Consider the following 15620-nt stretch of genomic DNA (forward strand, 5'->3'; position numbering starts at 1 on the left):
CCCGGCTCTAACCAGCTGGGACCCGGCTCTAACCGATCAGCTGGGACCCGGCTCTAACCAGCTGGGACCCGGCTCTAACCAGCTAGAAACCGGCTCTAACCAGCTGGGACCCGGCTCTAACCAGCTGGGACCCGGCTCTAACCAGCTGGGACCCGGCTCCAACCGATCAGCTGGGACCCGGCTCTAACCAGCTGGGACCCGGCTCTAACCAGCTGGGACCCGGCTCTAACCGATCAGCTGGGACCCGGCTCTAACCAGCTGGGACCCGGCTCTAACCAGCTGGGACCCGGCTCTAACCAGCTGGGACCCGGCTCCAACTGATCAGCTAGGACCCGGCTCTAACCAGCTGGGACCCGGCTCTAACCAGCTGGGACCCGGCTCCAACTGATCAGCTAGGACCCGGCTCTAACCAGCTGGGACCCGGCTCCAACTGATCAGCTAGGACCCGGCTCTAACCAGCTGGGACCCGGCTCTAACCAGCTGGGACCCGGCTCCAACTGATCAGCTAGGACCCGGCTCTAACCAGCTGGGACCCGCCTCTAACCAGCTGGGACCCGGCTCTAACCAGCTGGGACCCGGCTCTAACCAGCTGGGACCCGGCTCTAACCAGCTGGGACCCAGCTCTAACCAGCTGGGACCCGGCTCTAACCAGCTAGAAACTGGTTCTAACCAGCTGGGACCCAGCTAACCAACTGATCCCTCCTCTAACCAGCTGGAACCCAGCAGGAAACCGGCTCTAACCAGCTGGAAACCGGCTTGAACCAGCTTGGACCCGGCTCTAACCAGCTGGAAACCGGCTCTAACCAGCTCGGACCCGGCTCTAACCAGCTCGGACCCGGCTCTAACCAGCTGGAAACCGGCTCTAACCAGCTGGAAACCGGCTTGAACCAGCTTGGACCCGGCTCTAACCAGCTGGAAACCGGCTCTAACCAGCTTGGACCCGGCTCGAACCAGCTGGTACCCGGCTCTAACCAGCTGGGACCTGGCTCTAACCAGCTGGAAACCGGCTCTAAGCAGCTGGAACCCGGCTAACCAACTGATCCCTCCTCTAACCAGCTCGGAGCCGGCTCTAACCAGCTCAGACCCGGCTCTAACCAGCTAGAAACTGGTTCTAACCAGCTGGGACCCGGCTCTAACCAGCAGGAACCCGGCTCTAACCAGCAGGAACCCGGCTCAAACCAGCATCTAACCAGCTCGGACCCGGCTCTAACCAGCTGGGACCCGGCTCTAACCAGCTGGAACCCGGTTCTAACCAGCTCGGAGCCGGCTCTAACCAGCTGGGACCCGGCTCTAACCAGCTGGGACCCAGCTGGGACCCGGCTCTAACCAGCTGGGACCCGGCTCTAACCAGCTGGGACCCAGCTCTAACCAGCTGGGACCCAGCTCTAACCAGCTGATCCCTCCTCTAACCAGTTAGAACCCCGCTCTAACCATTTGGAACACCGCTCTAACCAGCTGCATCATCATCTCATATCTGACCAACTATAATTCTGCTCTCATCTACATTAATCAAGTTGTAATCTACACTAGCCCGTCTAACCCCACAATAGATACCTGGCTCGAATCGATTTATCAACTGGAACCAGCTCTGACTCTAAAATAAAACCATAATACAAGAGACGCTGGAAATATGAAATTAAAACACAAAGTGCTGGAAAAGCTCAGCTGGTCTGGCAGCATCTGTGCAGAGAGAAACAGAGTCAACGTTTCAAATCCAATGGGACTCTTTCCAGCAGGTTATGCTTTTATTTCTAATCTCCAGCATCCACGGTATTTTACTTTTACTAAAGAAGTCACTTTGTTTGAAATAGCCCACAACTGAAAACGCTTTTCGTAACCCAATATCAAATCTGACTCGAAGCAGCACTAACATTAACTAAACATAGCTCGATTGTAATCATCTGCTCTATAACCCACATTACAAATTACCTCGGAATGAATCTGCTAAATAAAATGAGAATGGAAGCTGGAGGATGGAGCAGGGATCGGTGCTGGGGCCTCTGTTGTTTGTCGTGTACATAAACAGCAGAACATAGATAGATTGGAGACGTGGGCAGGGAAATGGCAAATGGAGTTTAATCGAGAGAAATGTGAGGTAATGCATATTGGTAGGTCTAACATAGAGGGGAAATATACCGTAAATGGTAAAACTCTTAGGAATATAGAAAATCAGAGAGATCTGGGTGTGCAGGTCACAGATCTTTGAAAGTGGCAACACAAGTGGACAAGGTAGTCAAGAAAGCAGACGGAATGCTTGCCTTCATTGGACGGGGCATAGAGTATAAAAACTGGCAAGTCATGCTGCAGTTGTATAGAACCATGGTGTGGTAGTCTGTGTTAGAAGGATTACTGGTAATGCCGGAATACCATTGGTGGAGAATGTACTGGTTCCCATTGGTTAAGCCTGTATGTTAGCTCCGCCCTGCAAGGCGGGGTATAAGAGCCCGTGCCGCCCCAGCAGCTTTCTTCTGTACCTGTGCTGCTGGGGGAAACATCTAGCGTATTAAAGCCTTCAGTTGTCTCCAATCTCGCTTCTGGAGTTATTGATCGCGCATCACATGGTAAGGTCGTACTTGGAATATTGCGCACAATTCTGGTCGCCACACCACCAGCAGGATGTGGAAGCTTTGGCGAGGGTGCAGAGGAGGTTTAGCAGGATGTTTCCTGGTCTGGAGGGTGTTAGCTATGTGGAGAGGCTGAATAGACTCGGACTGTTTTCATTAGAAAGACGGAGGTTGAGGGGTGATCTGATACAGATCTACAAGATTATGAGGGGCATGGATAGAGTGGATGGTCAGGCACTCTTTCCCAGGGTGGAGGGGTCAGTCACCAGGGGGCTAGGTTTAAGGTCCGTGGGGCAAGGTTTAGAGGAGATGTGCGAGGCAGGTATTTTACGGAGGTTGGTGCGTGCCTGGAACGCGTTGCCAGGGGAGGTTGTGGAAGTAGATACATTAATGGCGTTCAAAAGGCATCTCGACAAACACATGGAAAGGATGGGTATAGAGGGATACGGCACAAGGAAGTGCTGAGGGTTTTGGTCAAGGGGGGTATCATGACCGGTACAGGCTTGGAGGGCCGAATGGCCTGTTCCTGTGCTGTATTTTTCTTTGAAGAAAGATGAAGTCCCTTGCACCCAAAGAGAAAATTCTGGGAAATCTCAGCAGGTCTGGCAGCATCTGTAGGGAAAGAAAAGAGCTAACGTTTTGAGTCAAGATGACCCTTTGTCGAAGCTAAAAGACATAGAAAGTGGGAGATATTTATACTGTGGGGTGAGGGAATGAAAGAGGAGTCATAGCCACAGAAACCAAGGGAAAAGAGTGCTAGTGGCAGTAGTCCCTTGCACCACCCAGCTTGCCCCGTGCCTCCTCCAATTGCACAACCATCCTCATTCCTCCAACATGAGCCTGTTGCAAACATGCTCCATTCACTTCACCCATGATCACGGAATCCCTACAGTGCAGAAAGAGGCCATTCGACCCATCAAGATTGCACCAACCCTTCAAAAGACCACCCTACCTAGGCCCAATCCCCCGCCCTATGCCTGCAACCTCACCCTAAGGGGCAATTTAGCATGGCCAATCCACCTAACCTGCACGTCTTTGGACTGTGGGAGGAAACCGGAGCACCCGGAGGAAACCCACGCAAACACGGGGATCTACCCTCCCTAAACCTCTCTCTCTCTCCTCTTTTAAGAGGCTTGTAAATGCGTTTTAACCAAGCTTTTGGTCATGTGTCCTAATATCGCCATCTTTGACTGGGTGCCCATTTTTCTTTATGCAACCCCTCCACCTCCCATTTACAAGGCATTTCTCTACTTAATACTCACCAAGCGAAAGCAAATTGCTGAGTCTGTCTCTGAATCTTGTGACAAGACCACGGCCATACAAGCACGGTATCCGACCCCGTGTTCCCACCCAGAAATGTTGGTTAAATGCAGCCTAGGGGCAGGTGCCCTGGAACAGCTTTTCACTTACATTTTCCTTGAGTCACACAGTGTCACCCCCTCTCCCCCAACCCCCCCCCCTCCCCCCATGCTCCTATTCATGATGTCACTGGAGTGGAACATTATACTGTCAGAATGAAGGGGGAGTTTTATTAAATTGTGAAGCATAACTAAGAGCCCACGGTGCAGGACAGTGCCTTAACTGGAAACTGTTGAAAAAGGTAAAATAAATCAACCAAGAAGGGTAGCATAGTGGTTATGTTACTTCAGAGACTCAAGTTCAAGACTCAGAGACAACTAGAGAAGTTTAAATTTAGTTTTTTTAAACTTCTTGAAGAAAAAGCAGGCATCTGTAAGGGTGACCATGAAATTACGGGATCAATGTAAAAACCCCTCTGGTTCACCAATGCCCTTTAGCAATAGAAAGCCGCTGTCCTTTCTCGGTGTGGCGTGACTCCAGGCCGGCAGAAATAGTTCACTCTTCCTTCACTGCCTCCGAAATAGCTGAGAAAATTGCTCAGCTGGTAGCTTACCTTCTCAACGGGCAGTGAATACTGGCCGAACCAGCGACACACTCACACACGTCCTTTCAATGGGCCTATTTAAAAAAAAAAGAATTGACGCCAAGTTTAGGTTGGGTGTTATATGCCAGCAAGCGAGTGGAATGGAGTGAAGGGAGGAGGTCCAGACTGTCCAGCTATTAGCAAGCAGTTAGTCAAGAGTAAGAGATGATTCCCTCTTACCCGGTAACTTTAATGCTACTTTGTCACCAGGCCACAGACCAGGAAGATCCTGTGTTCCGACCCTAGGTTGTGCTGACCTAGCCACTCTCGGTTACCAGCAAGGCTGTAACTTTTAAAAAAAATTTAGAGTGCCCAATTATTTTCTTTTCCAATTAAGGGGCAATTTAGCGTGGCCAATCCACCTACCCTGCACATCTTTTTGGGTTGTGGGGGTGAAAACCACACAGACATGGGGAGAATGTGCAAACTCCACACTGACAGTGACCAGGGATCGAACCCTCGGCGCTATGAGGCAGCAGTGCAAAACCGTGCCGCCCTGCAAGATAGTAAATATTACAACTGGCCAACATACTTGGGCTGCGGATTGGAAAATGCCCTGCAGGGTACGCGTCTTGAAGGTACTGATCCTTGTTCGGTGTTTGTTCAAGGGAATGCCATGGCAAGAAAGTATTTTCAGCTACCTGAGCTCTGATTTCTCCCCTTTAATACCCCAAGTCTTTGCTTATGAATCACTGAATCCCAAGAGTGCAGGAGGAGGCCATTCAGCCCATCAAGTCTGCACCAAACCTTTGAATGAGCACTCTATGCTCACCTCACCCTATCCCCAAAACCTAACCTGCACATCCCTGGACACCAGGGGGCAATTTAGCTTGGCCAATCCAACTAACCTGCACATCTTTGGACTGTGGGGGAAACCGGAGCACCTGGAGGAAACCCACGGAGACACGGGGAGAATGTGCAAACTCCACACAAATAGTTGCCCAAGGTCGGAATGGAACTTGGGTCCCTGGCAGAGACGAAAGCGCTAACTACTGTGTCTGATCATTAGCCTGGGCCTCTGGATTACTGGTCCAGTGACATTACCACTAAAACACTATGTTCACTCCTCTTTTGAAAGTTTGGTGCACCAGATGGGCCAAATGGCCTCCTCTGCACTGCAGCGATTCGATGTTTCAATTCTATGAAGACACAAGTTCAAATCCCACAACAGCAGCTGGTGGAATTTAAGTTGTTAAAATCTGGAATTCTTTTATTGAACGCCACATAATCATCAATCACCTTCCCCATCCTCGCACGAAAACCCGGATCTGCAAGCAGCCCCACATCCAATCTCCACGCCAGCCTCTGTGCAGGCCCCTTCTCAAAGACCACATCCACCAAGCGTGGAGCATGATCCGAAATAACGATCGCCTAGTATTCCGCTTTCCCCACCCCCAATACAGCAGGATACTGATTGGTTGGAGACTTGGGCCGAGAGATGCCAGATGGAGTTTAATCCGGAGAGGTGGAGCATAAGGTATCTTTGTATGCAGACGACTTGCTGTTATATGCATCGGAACCAAGTGCGCGATGGGTGGTATATTGCTACTGGAGGAAATGGTGGAAGCAGGGACGAGAGTGACGTTTAACTGGCATCTTGACAATTGCATGAATAGGATGGGAATAGAGGGATGGTCCCCAGGAGTGTAGAAGGTTTTAGGTTAGACGGGCAGCATGGTCGGCAGAGGCTTGGAGGGCCGAAGGGCCTGTTCCTGTTCTGTATTGTCCTTTGTGGTGGTGACTATGAAACTATCCGATTTTACTATGATTTCTGTCAAAACCCGCCTGGTTCACTAATGTCCTTTCGGGAAGGAAATATGCCGCCCTTACCCAGTCTGGCCTACATGTGACTGCAGCTCCATCGAAACGTGACTCTTAACTGCCCCGCTGCAATGGTCGTCAGGAATGCACTCAACCCAAGTGCATCTAGGAATGAGCAACAAATGCTGGTCTTGCCAGCGACACCCATAACCCATGAAAACATGCACTGTAGACAGTAAAGAATCGCAGGATTATGGGGAAAGGATCGGAGAGTGTCAACTCAAAAGAAAATTAGGGGCACCTTGCCAGCAGCAAACGTCCCGCAAATTAATAAGATTCAACTCTGGCAGAATGAGCCAAATTACTTGCTCCTGCGCTGTACCAGTCTATGAACAGAACTCTGCAAAGGCCAGTGATTGAATCCTACACATTCACTCAAAGGCAACATTACTTACACAGCACCCTTAAGGTAACAAAGCTTCTTTTCACAGAGGGGCAGGTCCAACAGAGCAGAGATTGGGAGGTTCAGACAACCAACTGCAGGCGAGATCAAAGAGGTGAGTTTTTTGGAGGTGGTTTTAATAAGGTGAAGAGAGAGAGGCAGTGAGGAACGAGATGGTTTGAAGGCTTCGGCAGCTGGAGGTTGTTGTTGAGAGACTGCTTTTAGGGTCAAACTTGGAAGTCATTGTTAAAATTGAGCTTGGAGATGTCAGGGGTTTCAGCAGCAGTAGAAGGTAAGGAGGGATGAGCTGGCACAGCTGTAGTCATGTAGGATGTGACTGGTCACTTAGGGGCAATATGCTGGGTTCAAGATCTACTCCAGGGACTTGTACCGAACTCTGTACTGCATATGTATGTCAAAACACATTTGCTGTGGAGTGAAGACATGCACAGATTTACAATGGGCAATTTTAGCTTATTTTTAAAAAAACTTTTATTCACAGATCATAAACTTTAAACAGAAAATGTTTCATAGGGTTACTCAATTATAGAACTTCCTCCCAAACCTAACCCGCTGACAACACCTACCCCCCAACGCTCGAACTAGCCCTAGCCTGAAACACAAATGAAATGAATTCTTAGTCGCACATCCATTGCATTTAGGGTCCTTTAAGGATTTCTGAACTCTGCCTTAGACTGACAAATCCTCCACAGAAACTGCCTCCTCACACTCAAGAGTTACAAGTACCAAGAGGAGCTTTTGTAAATATATCAAAAATCTGGATATATTTGTCTGTTGACAGGCTGGAGAGCGGAGGGACAAGTGTCCCAAATCTGTGCAAGGCTGGTTATTTGCACAAATTTATCGAAAAGCATGGGAACCCTGAAGGAACACGGTAGATAATATCGCAGAGAACTGCTCATTTACAAATGTTCACCCTCATCATCAGGGCCACATCCAGCCACCACGATTACCATAGTCACTTCTTGGTTATTGAGACGTCAGGAGAATTGGTGATTAATATCAGTCCACTGTATCCAATCCCAGTGCTGGAGTCCAGACCTGACTGAGAGTCAGGTTGAATTCCTCTCATTGGGGCAGTTAACCAAGGTGAGCACTCAAACTTAACCTCTCTTGATCAAAATATGTCTGCAGCTGTCGGAATACAGTCAGTATGTATTTGAAAACATTTACCAGCAGACCATTGCAGCCATCAGGTGCAGACATGGGAGCTTTACAGGCTAGGGTGAATCTCAGCATGGTTGGGGATTGGTGGACAAAGTGGTGGTTTGTTTATCACTTGGAGCAGTAAGTGGGTGGGCGTAGTGCCTAATGAAGGGAAGTAAATCAACTGTGTCTGCACTTGCACAACATAGTGATGCCTTAGACAATCTTTAGACATTCACTACCTCTTCTCACATAGTAAGAAGTCTTACAACATCAGGTTAAAGTCCAACAGGTTTGTTTTGAATCACAAGCTGTCGGAGCGCTGCTCCTTCCTCAGGTGAGCTGTGCTCCGAAAGCTAGTGATTCGAAACAAACCTGTTGGACTTTAACCTCGTGCTGTAAGACTTCTTCCGGTGCCCACCCCAGCCCAACGCCGGCATCTCCACATCATCTTCTCACATAGAGGGGGAAGATAGCTGTGGGTGATTGTGTGACGGCGGAGCTGTACCCAGTGCCAGATCTGGTGGTGAGTGGAAGGAATGTTCCTGAAACGATTGTTAAAAGGTCTGGTACATTATCTCAGTCCCATGACCTGCTCCTCGAACTTTACAGGGCTTTTGAGGATAATCCACAACACAAAAGTGTGCAAGGCAGCAAAGTACACCAGTAACACGTGTTGTAACAGCACAGAATGCCAGGCAGCATGCAGAGTAAAAGAAGCTTATCCTTCTGAATGACGAGACTTCAAATCTATTGTAACATTTTACAAGCTGGCACTACTTTTTTTAAAAACAAACAAAACCAACCGTACTCTGATTAGAAACCAGGAGAGAAGAAAACAAACGTTGAACATTTTCAGCTGAAACCGCCTCAGCCAGTGGGATGGTTGAAGCCTGGCATCATGGTGCTGTAACAATGATGCACACACAATCATTTCAGTGAATTGATGAGAGTCTAATTAGTAGGCATCACCCTTGTGGGTGATTAAGAAGGGTACACAATACGGTTTGAAGATCAATTACTCCCAGAAATGTGAGGGAGAATAAAGACACCTAACAATACACAATGTTTAAATGTGCAATATGAAACAATCGCTAGACACTCCCAATTTGAGTAACTCTTTTGAGGGTTATGAACTGCAGTCCTCGGTCTAAGGAGACCTTTCCAACACATCAGCACCAAGTTTCCTTTAGATCGTTCACCATCAACTTAGATTTTTAATATATCGAGTGTCTATGGTTAGCTTTTTTGGACACCCGTTTAGATCTCAATGTCTGTCCATGATGATTGATGACGCACATTCAACACTGGGAGAGAGAGAGAGTCAATATGATACCAGTTGCAAGCTGGAACTAGGTGGCCTTTTTAAAGAATCCCATGATGGACACCTGCTTGCCTGCCCTGCTAGAGGTTGCTGCTTTCTTCTCCTTCTGCTCCTTTGGCTGCTCTTTGCCTCCTGCTGCGCTCTTCATGCTGGCTGGTTTGGGCCCAGAGAGATTCTTTGACTCTTGTTGCTTGGCTGCAAACTCGCTCTCGCTGTCGGTGCACGACTCGCTCTGGTAGACTTTCTCCGTCACTGATATAGGCAGGAAGTGGGGGAAACAAAATGAGACGACCCAGCTGGTTACATTGTCTTACTCATACATTGGGGAATGTATTTTATATATATTTTAAGTGCCTTCCTTTCCTTCAACCTGTCCACTGTGTGTGTCCAACATCCAGCCATGGATAAGCTGAAATACTAGGATGATCCAAGCCATTGCCGTGCTCTCACACCACCAACTCCCACAACTCCATGCTCTGCTACTGACTCTATTCCCTTCCCTGGCCACAGTTTCAAGCCGAACAAAGACTTCAACCCTGACGGAGCTTCAGACCTCATAACCTCTTCATTCTGAATTCCCAAACCCTCGCCCATTAGGTGACCCCACCCCGGCCTCTCCAAGGAGGAAATCCCTCCAACCCCCATGTCCTCTCCATCAAGAGGACTTCCCAGTAGAGGATAGATGTGAAAGATGTTCAGGGAGCCCGGCGAACCATGTCCATATGTTTTGGTCATGCCCGGCATTGGAGGGGTTCTGGAGAGGAGTGGCGGGAGTAATATTCCAGGTGGTGAATGTCCGGGTCAAGCCAAGCTGGGGGCTAGCAATATTTGGAGTAGTGGATGAGCCGGGAGTGCAGGAGGCGAAAGAGGCTGGAATTCTGGCCTTTGCGTCCCTAGTAGCCCGGCGAAGGGTCTTGCTATTGTGGAAGGAGGCGAAGCCCCCTAGCCTGGAGGCCTGGATTAACGACATGGCGGGGTTCATAAAATTGGAGAGAATCAAGTTTGCTTTGAGAGGGTCTGCACAGGGGTTCTCCAGGCGGTGGCAACCATTCCTAGACTATCTCGCGGAGCGTTAGAAGAAGGTCGATCAGCAGCAGCAGCAACCCGGGGGGGGGGGAAACAAGAGACTGTTTGAGGGGATGGACGAGCGGGAGATAGCATGGAGGGTGGGGGGGAAACGGTACGCGCGACCAAGAGCCAGTGTATAAAGCTATGTAAATATACCATCTTGCCTTGTATATATCTTGCTCAGGGAGAATTTGTGTTATTTTGTTACGGGAGGGGGCGGGGATTGTTTGTAAGGGGAAAAAATTGTGTTGTTAAAAAACCTTAATAAAATTTTTTTTTTTTTTTTTTTAAAAAGAGGACTTCCCACCCCCATGCCCTCGCCCAGGAGGATCCCAGAACAATGTATGGATTTACTGAGCAAATGGTATAGAGGTGAAGGAGCATGCAGTAATTGGTAAATCTTACCCATAGCGCCCTCTTCATCCAGAAAGGTCTTGGATTTGAGAACTCGCCGCCGTTTCCTTCGTTTCACTCTCACTGCCTTCTGTGGGGGAGAAGAGAAATAGAAGATGAGATGTGGCTGCAATATTGAACTATCTCTCCCATTCCGTTTTTTAAAATAAATTTAGTGTACCCAATTCATTTTTGTTCCAATTATGGGGCAATTTAGCGTGTTCAATCCACCTACCTTGCGTATCTTTGGGTTGTAGGGGAGAAACCCACGCAAACACGGGGAGAATGTGCAAACTCCACACAGAGAGTGACCCAGAGCCGGGATCGAACCTCGGACCTCGGCGCCGTGAGGCAGCAGGGCTAACCCACTGCGCCACCGTGCTGCCCTATCTCACCCATTCCTGATGATTACTGATTACCTTGATGTGTATTTCCTGCTTTGGTTTTTAATATTAGTCATTTTCACGTTGTATTACAGCTAGAGCCTCAACACATCCCACAAGGGGACAAGGTGCGGCGGTGGTGGGAAGGAGAAGGGGTAGAGTGGGTTAGGATGGAGGAGGAATCTTGTAAGGGGTCTAGTTTGAGGGCTACGGTGAAGGCAGTGTTGCCAATGGCTCCGAGTAGGTATTCAGGGAGCCCAGTGGTGCAGTCGACAGTGAAGATATGGAATCAGTTGAGGAGGCATTTTAGGGTGGAAGGGATGTCGGTGCTAACGCCGCTGTGTGAGAATCATGGGTTTGACCGGGGGGGGGGGGGTTGTGGATAGTGTATACAGGAGGTGGAGGGAAGTGGGGCTGGTCAAGGTGAGGGATCTGTATTTGGAGGAAGGGTTCGCCAGTCTGGAGGAGCTAAGGAAGAGGGTAGAGCTGCCGAGGGGGAGTGAGTTCAGGTATCTACAGGTTAGGGACTTTGCACGAAAGGTCTGGAGGGGGTTCCCTAGATTGCCGGGATACACCCTGCTGGAGCGACTGCTGCTTCCGGATGTGGAAGGGGAGGGAAGAATTGGAGATTAATACAAGTGGCTGGGTGAGCAGGGAGGCAAGCGGGTGGTGAAGATCAAGGAGAAATGGGAAGCAGAGTTGGGAGCGGAGATCAATTGGGGAGCATGGAGTGAGGCACTGCATAGGGTAAACGGGACCTCCTCATGTGCAAGGATGAGCCTGATACAGTTTAAGGTGGTGCACAGGGTGCATATGACTCGGGCGAAAATGAGTGGATTCTTTCAGGGGGTAGCAGATGAGTGTGAGAGGTGTGGGCGGGGGCCAGCAAATCACGAGCACATGTTTTGGGATTGTGCAAAATTGGGAAGATTCTGGGTGGGAGTGTACGCAGTCTTAGCCAGGATAGTGGAGGAGGTGGAGGACCCGGACTCTTTGGTGGCGGTATTTGGGGTCTCAGAGAAGCCGGCGCTCATGGAGAAGAGGACGGCAGTTGTCTTGGCCTTCGCCTCTCTGATTTCATGGCGGTGAATTTTGCTGGAGTGGCGGTCGGCATCGCCACCGGGGGTAGCAGCTTGGTTGGGTGACCTGTATGACTTCCTGCGATTAGAGAAGATAAAGTATGAGTTAAGGGGCTCTTCAGGGGGGTTTGAGAAAAGGTGGGGGATGTTTGTGACCGTGTTTGAGGGGCTGTTCGTCGCGGGGGAAGTGGGGGGTGAAAAGGGGGGAAAATCTAGACAGACTGTATAGTTGATTGCTGGGAAGCATGTTTCCCGGGGTGTTTGTTCGCTGTAACCGGTTTTGATACATGTTTATAATAAAATACATTTTTAAAAAACCCACAAGGAAACTGTTTCCAGTGGCAGTACCTTGGTATTGTCACTGGATTACTAATCCAGAGGCCCTGACTAAATGCTCTAGGGACACAGGTTCAAACCTACCACATCAGCTGATGGGATTTAAATTCAATAAAGAAAAATCTGAAATTGAAAGTTAGTCCCAGTAATGGTGACAATGAAACTATCAATTGTTGTAAAATCCCACCTGGTTCGCTGCTCTCTTTTAGAGAAAGACATCTACCACCCTTACCTGGTCAGGCGTATATGTCACTTTTTGCATGATGGGAAATTTGGTCAAGTAAAGAAATATTCGGACTCAAGCTTAAAAATAAAAGTGTACAATGATGGAACCACAGGTGTCCAGACACAAGACCTACCGCGGTGAACCACAAGAAAGGTCATAAGCAAAAGATAGCAATTTCATAGTGAAAAGGAGGGGGAGGTTGGAACCAGATAACCATAAACACTTGCAGACCCTGAGCAAGAGGGTCACCTGACCTTTGTGGTTCCAAAGGGCTGTTAAGGTGGGAAACTGCAGAGGGAATGTGTCCCGTTTACCAGGCTTCTGGAAGAATGACCGCAGCCACATGAGGGTCTTACACACATGTCTTTGAACATTCGAGAAGAGGAAGAAATGGTATAACGGTATGGGAGATCGGAGCCTCATGAGCAACAGCCCTGGAGCAAAAACCCTGGGAACACTCATCGCAGAAGATGGTTAAGGGAACTGAGGTTCCCGAGGGTGGAGGAGCAAGAGGTGGCTGGTTTTGGGGCGCCAATTGGGTTGGAGGAGCTGATTAAAGGACTGGGGAGCATGCAGGCAGGGGAGGCCCCGGGACCGGATGGGTTCCCGGTTGAGTTTTACAGGAAGTATGCGGACCTGTTAGCCCCGTTGCTGGTAAGGACTTTCAATGAGGCAAGGGAGGGGGGGGGACGGGACACGGGACCCTGCCCCCGACAATGTCTGAGGCGATGATCTCTTTGATCCTGAAGCGGGACAAGGACCCACTGCAATGTAGGTCGTACAGGCCAATCTCTCTCCTCAACGTGGATGCTAAGCTGCTGGCAAAAGTGCTGGCTACTAGGATCAAGGACTGTGTCCCGGGGGTGATTCACAAGGACCGGACGGGATTTGTAAAGGGCAGGCAGCTAAACACCAATGTGCGGAGGCTCCTAAACGTGATAATGATGCCATCGGTGGAGGGAGAGGCGGAGATAGTGGCAGCTATGGATGCGGAGAAGGCCTTTGACCGAGTGGAGTGGGAGTATCTCTGGGAAGTGTTGCGGAGGTTTGGGTTCGGGGGAGGGTTTATAAACTGGGTTAAGCTCCTATATAGAGCCCCGGTGGCGAGTGTGGTTACGAATTGGCGGAGGTCGGAGTATTTTCGGCTGTATCGAGTGACGAGGCAGGGGCTCCCCCTGTCCCCCCTGTTGTTTGCATTAGCAATTGAACCTTTGGCCATGGCATTAAGGCAGTCCAGGAAATGGAGGGGGGTGGTCCGAGGGGGAGAGGAGCATCGAGTGTCGCTGTATGCAGACGACCTGTTGCTGTATGTGGCGGATCCAGCGGAGGGGATGGTGGAGGTCATGCAGATTCTAAGGGAGTTTGGGGACTTTTCGGGCTATAAGCTCAATGTAGGGAAAAGTGAGCTCTTCGTGGTGCATCCAGGGGACCAGGAAAAAGGGAGAGACGACCTACCGTTGAGGAGGGCGGAAAGGAGCTTTTGGTACTTGGGGATCCAAATAGCTAGGAGTTGGGGGGGCCTGCATAAACTTAATTTAACGCGGCTGGTGGAGAAGATGGAGGAGGACTTCAAACGATGGGACATGTTGCCACTCTCGCTTGCGGGCAGAGTACAGTCGATTAAAATGGTGGTCCTCTCGAGGTTTCTTTTTGTGTTCCAGTGCCTTCCAATTGTGATCACCAAAGCCTTTTTTAAAGAGGGTAGGCAGGAGCATTATGGGTTTTGTGTGGGCAAATAAGACCCCGAGGGTAAGGAGGGGGTTTCTGGAGCGTAGTAGAAATAGAGGAGGGCTGGCGTTGCCAAATCTGGGTGGCTACTACTGGGCAGCCAATGTGGCGATGATCCGTAAGCGGGTGATGGAGGGAGAGGGGGCGGCATGGAAGAGGTTGGAGATGGCGTCCTGCAAAGAACGAGTCTGTGGGCGCTGGTGACGGCACCGCTGCTGCTCTCGCCGTCAAGGTACACCACGAGTCCGGTGGTGGCGGCAACGCTAAAGATCTGGGGCCAGTGGAGACGACACAGGGGTGCAATGGGAGCCTCGGTGTGGTCCCCGATGAGGGATAACCAGCGGTTTGTCCCAGGAAGGATGGACGGGGGGGTTTCAGAGCTGGCATCGGGCAGGGATTAGAAGAATGGGGGACCTGTTCATTGATGGGACGTTTGCGAGCCTAGGGGCGCTGGAGGAGAAGTTTGGGCTACCCCCGGGAAACGCTTTCAGGTACATGCAGGTGAGGGCGTTTGTGAGGCGACAGGTGAGGGAATTTCCGTTGCTCCCGGCACAGGGGATTCAAGACAGGGTGATTTCGGGCATATGGGTCAGAGAGGGCAAGGTGTCGGCGATATACCAGGAGATGAAAGAAGAGGGGGAGGCTTTGGTAGGGGAGCTTAAGGGTAAATGGGAGGAGGAGTTGGGGGAGGAGATTGAAGAGGGTCTGTGGGCTGATGCCCTGAGTAGGGTTAATTCTTCTTCCTCGTGTGCCATGCTTAGCCTGATACAGTTTAAGGTTATTCACAGAGCGCATATGACGGGGGCGAGGCTGAGTAGGTTCTTTGGGGTGAAGGACAGATGTGGGAGGTGCTCAGGAAGCCCGACGAACCACGCCCATATGTTCTGGTCGTGCCCGGCACTGGATGGGTTCTGGAGGGGTGTTTCGAGAACTATTTCTAAAGTGGTGAAAGACCAGGTCAAGCCAAGTTGGGGGCTAGCACTATTTGGAGTGGCGGACGAGCCGGGAGTGCAGGAGGCGAAAGAGGCCGGCATTCTGGCCTTTGCGTCCCTGGTAGCCCGGCGGAGGATCTGGTTAGTGTGGAAAGATGCGAAGCCCCCCCCAGTGTGGAAGCCTGGATAAATGACATGGCAGGATTCATCAAGTTGGAGAGGATAAAGTTTGCCTTGAGGGGGTCTGCGCAGGGGTTCTCCAGGCGGTGGCAACC

At 50.3% G+C, this 15620-nt stretch overlaps 1 protein-coding gene across 2 annotated transcripts in view; it reads right to left on the bottom strand.

Annotated features, from left to right (window-relative positions):
- Positions 1 to 6825: 6825 nt before the first annotated feature.
- The window catches only part of pold3 (polymerase (DNA-directed), delta 3, accessory subunit), a 130505-nt gene continuing 121710 nt past the window's right edge, over positions 6826 to 15620 (bottom strand). For both annotated transcript variants that reach the window (XM_072477508.1, XM_072477507.1), the window contains exons 11-12: positions 10674 to 10752; positions 6826 to 9452 (exon numbers count right to left, since the gene is read on the bottom strand). In XM_072477508.1, the coding sequence (XP_072333609.1) occupies positions 9229 to 9452; positions 10674 to 10752 (303 nt within the window). In that variant the 3' untranslated portion in view covers positions 6826 to 9228. The remainder of the gene's footprint in view (positions 9453 to 10673; positions 10753 to 15620) is intronic.

Source organism: Scyliorhinus torazame, chromosome 15 (genome assembly GCF_047496885.1).
Source record: "Scyliorhinus torazame isolate Kashiwa2021f chromosome 15, sScyTor2.1, whole genome shotgun sequence".
Taxonomy (NCBI): Eukaryota; Metazoa; Chordata; class Chondrichthyes; order Carcharhiniformes; family Scyliorhinidae; genus Scyliorhinus; species Scyliorhinus torazame.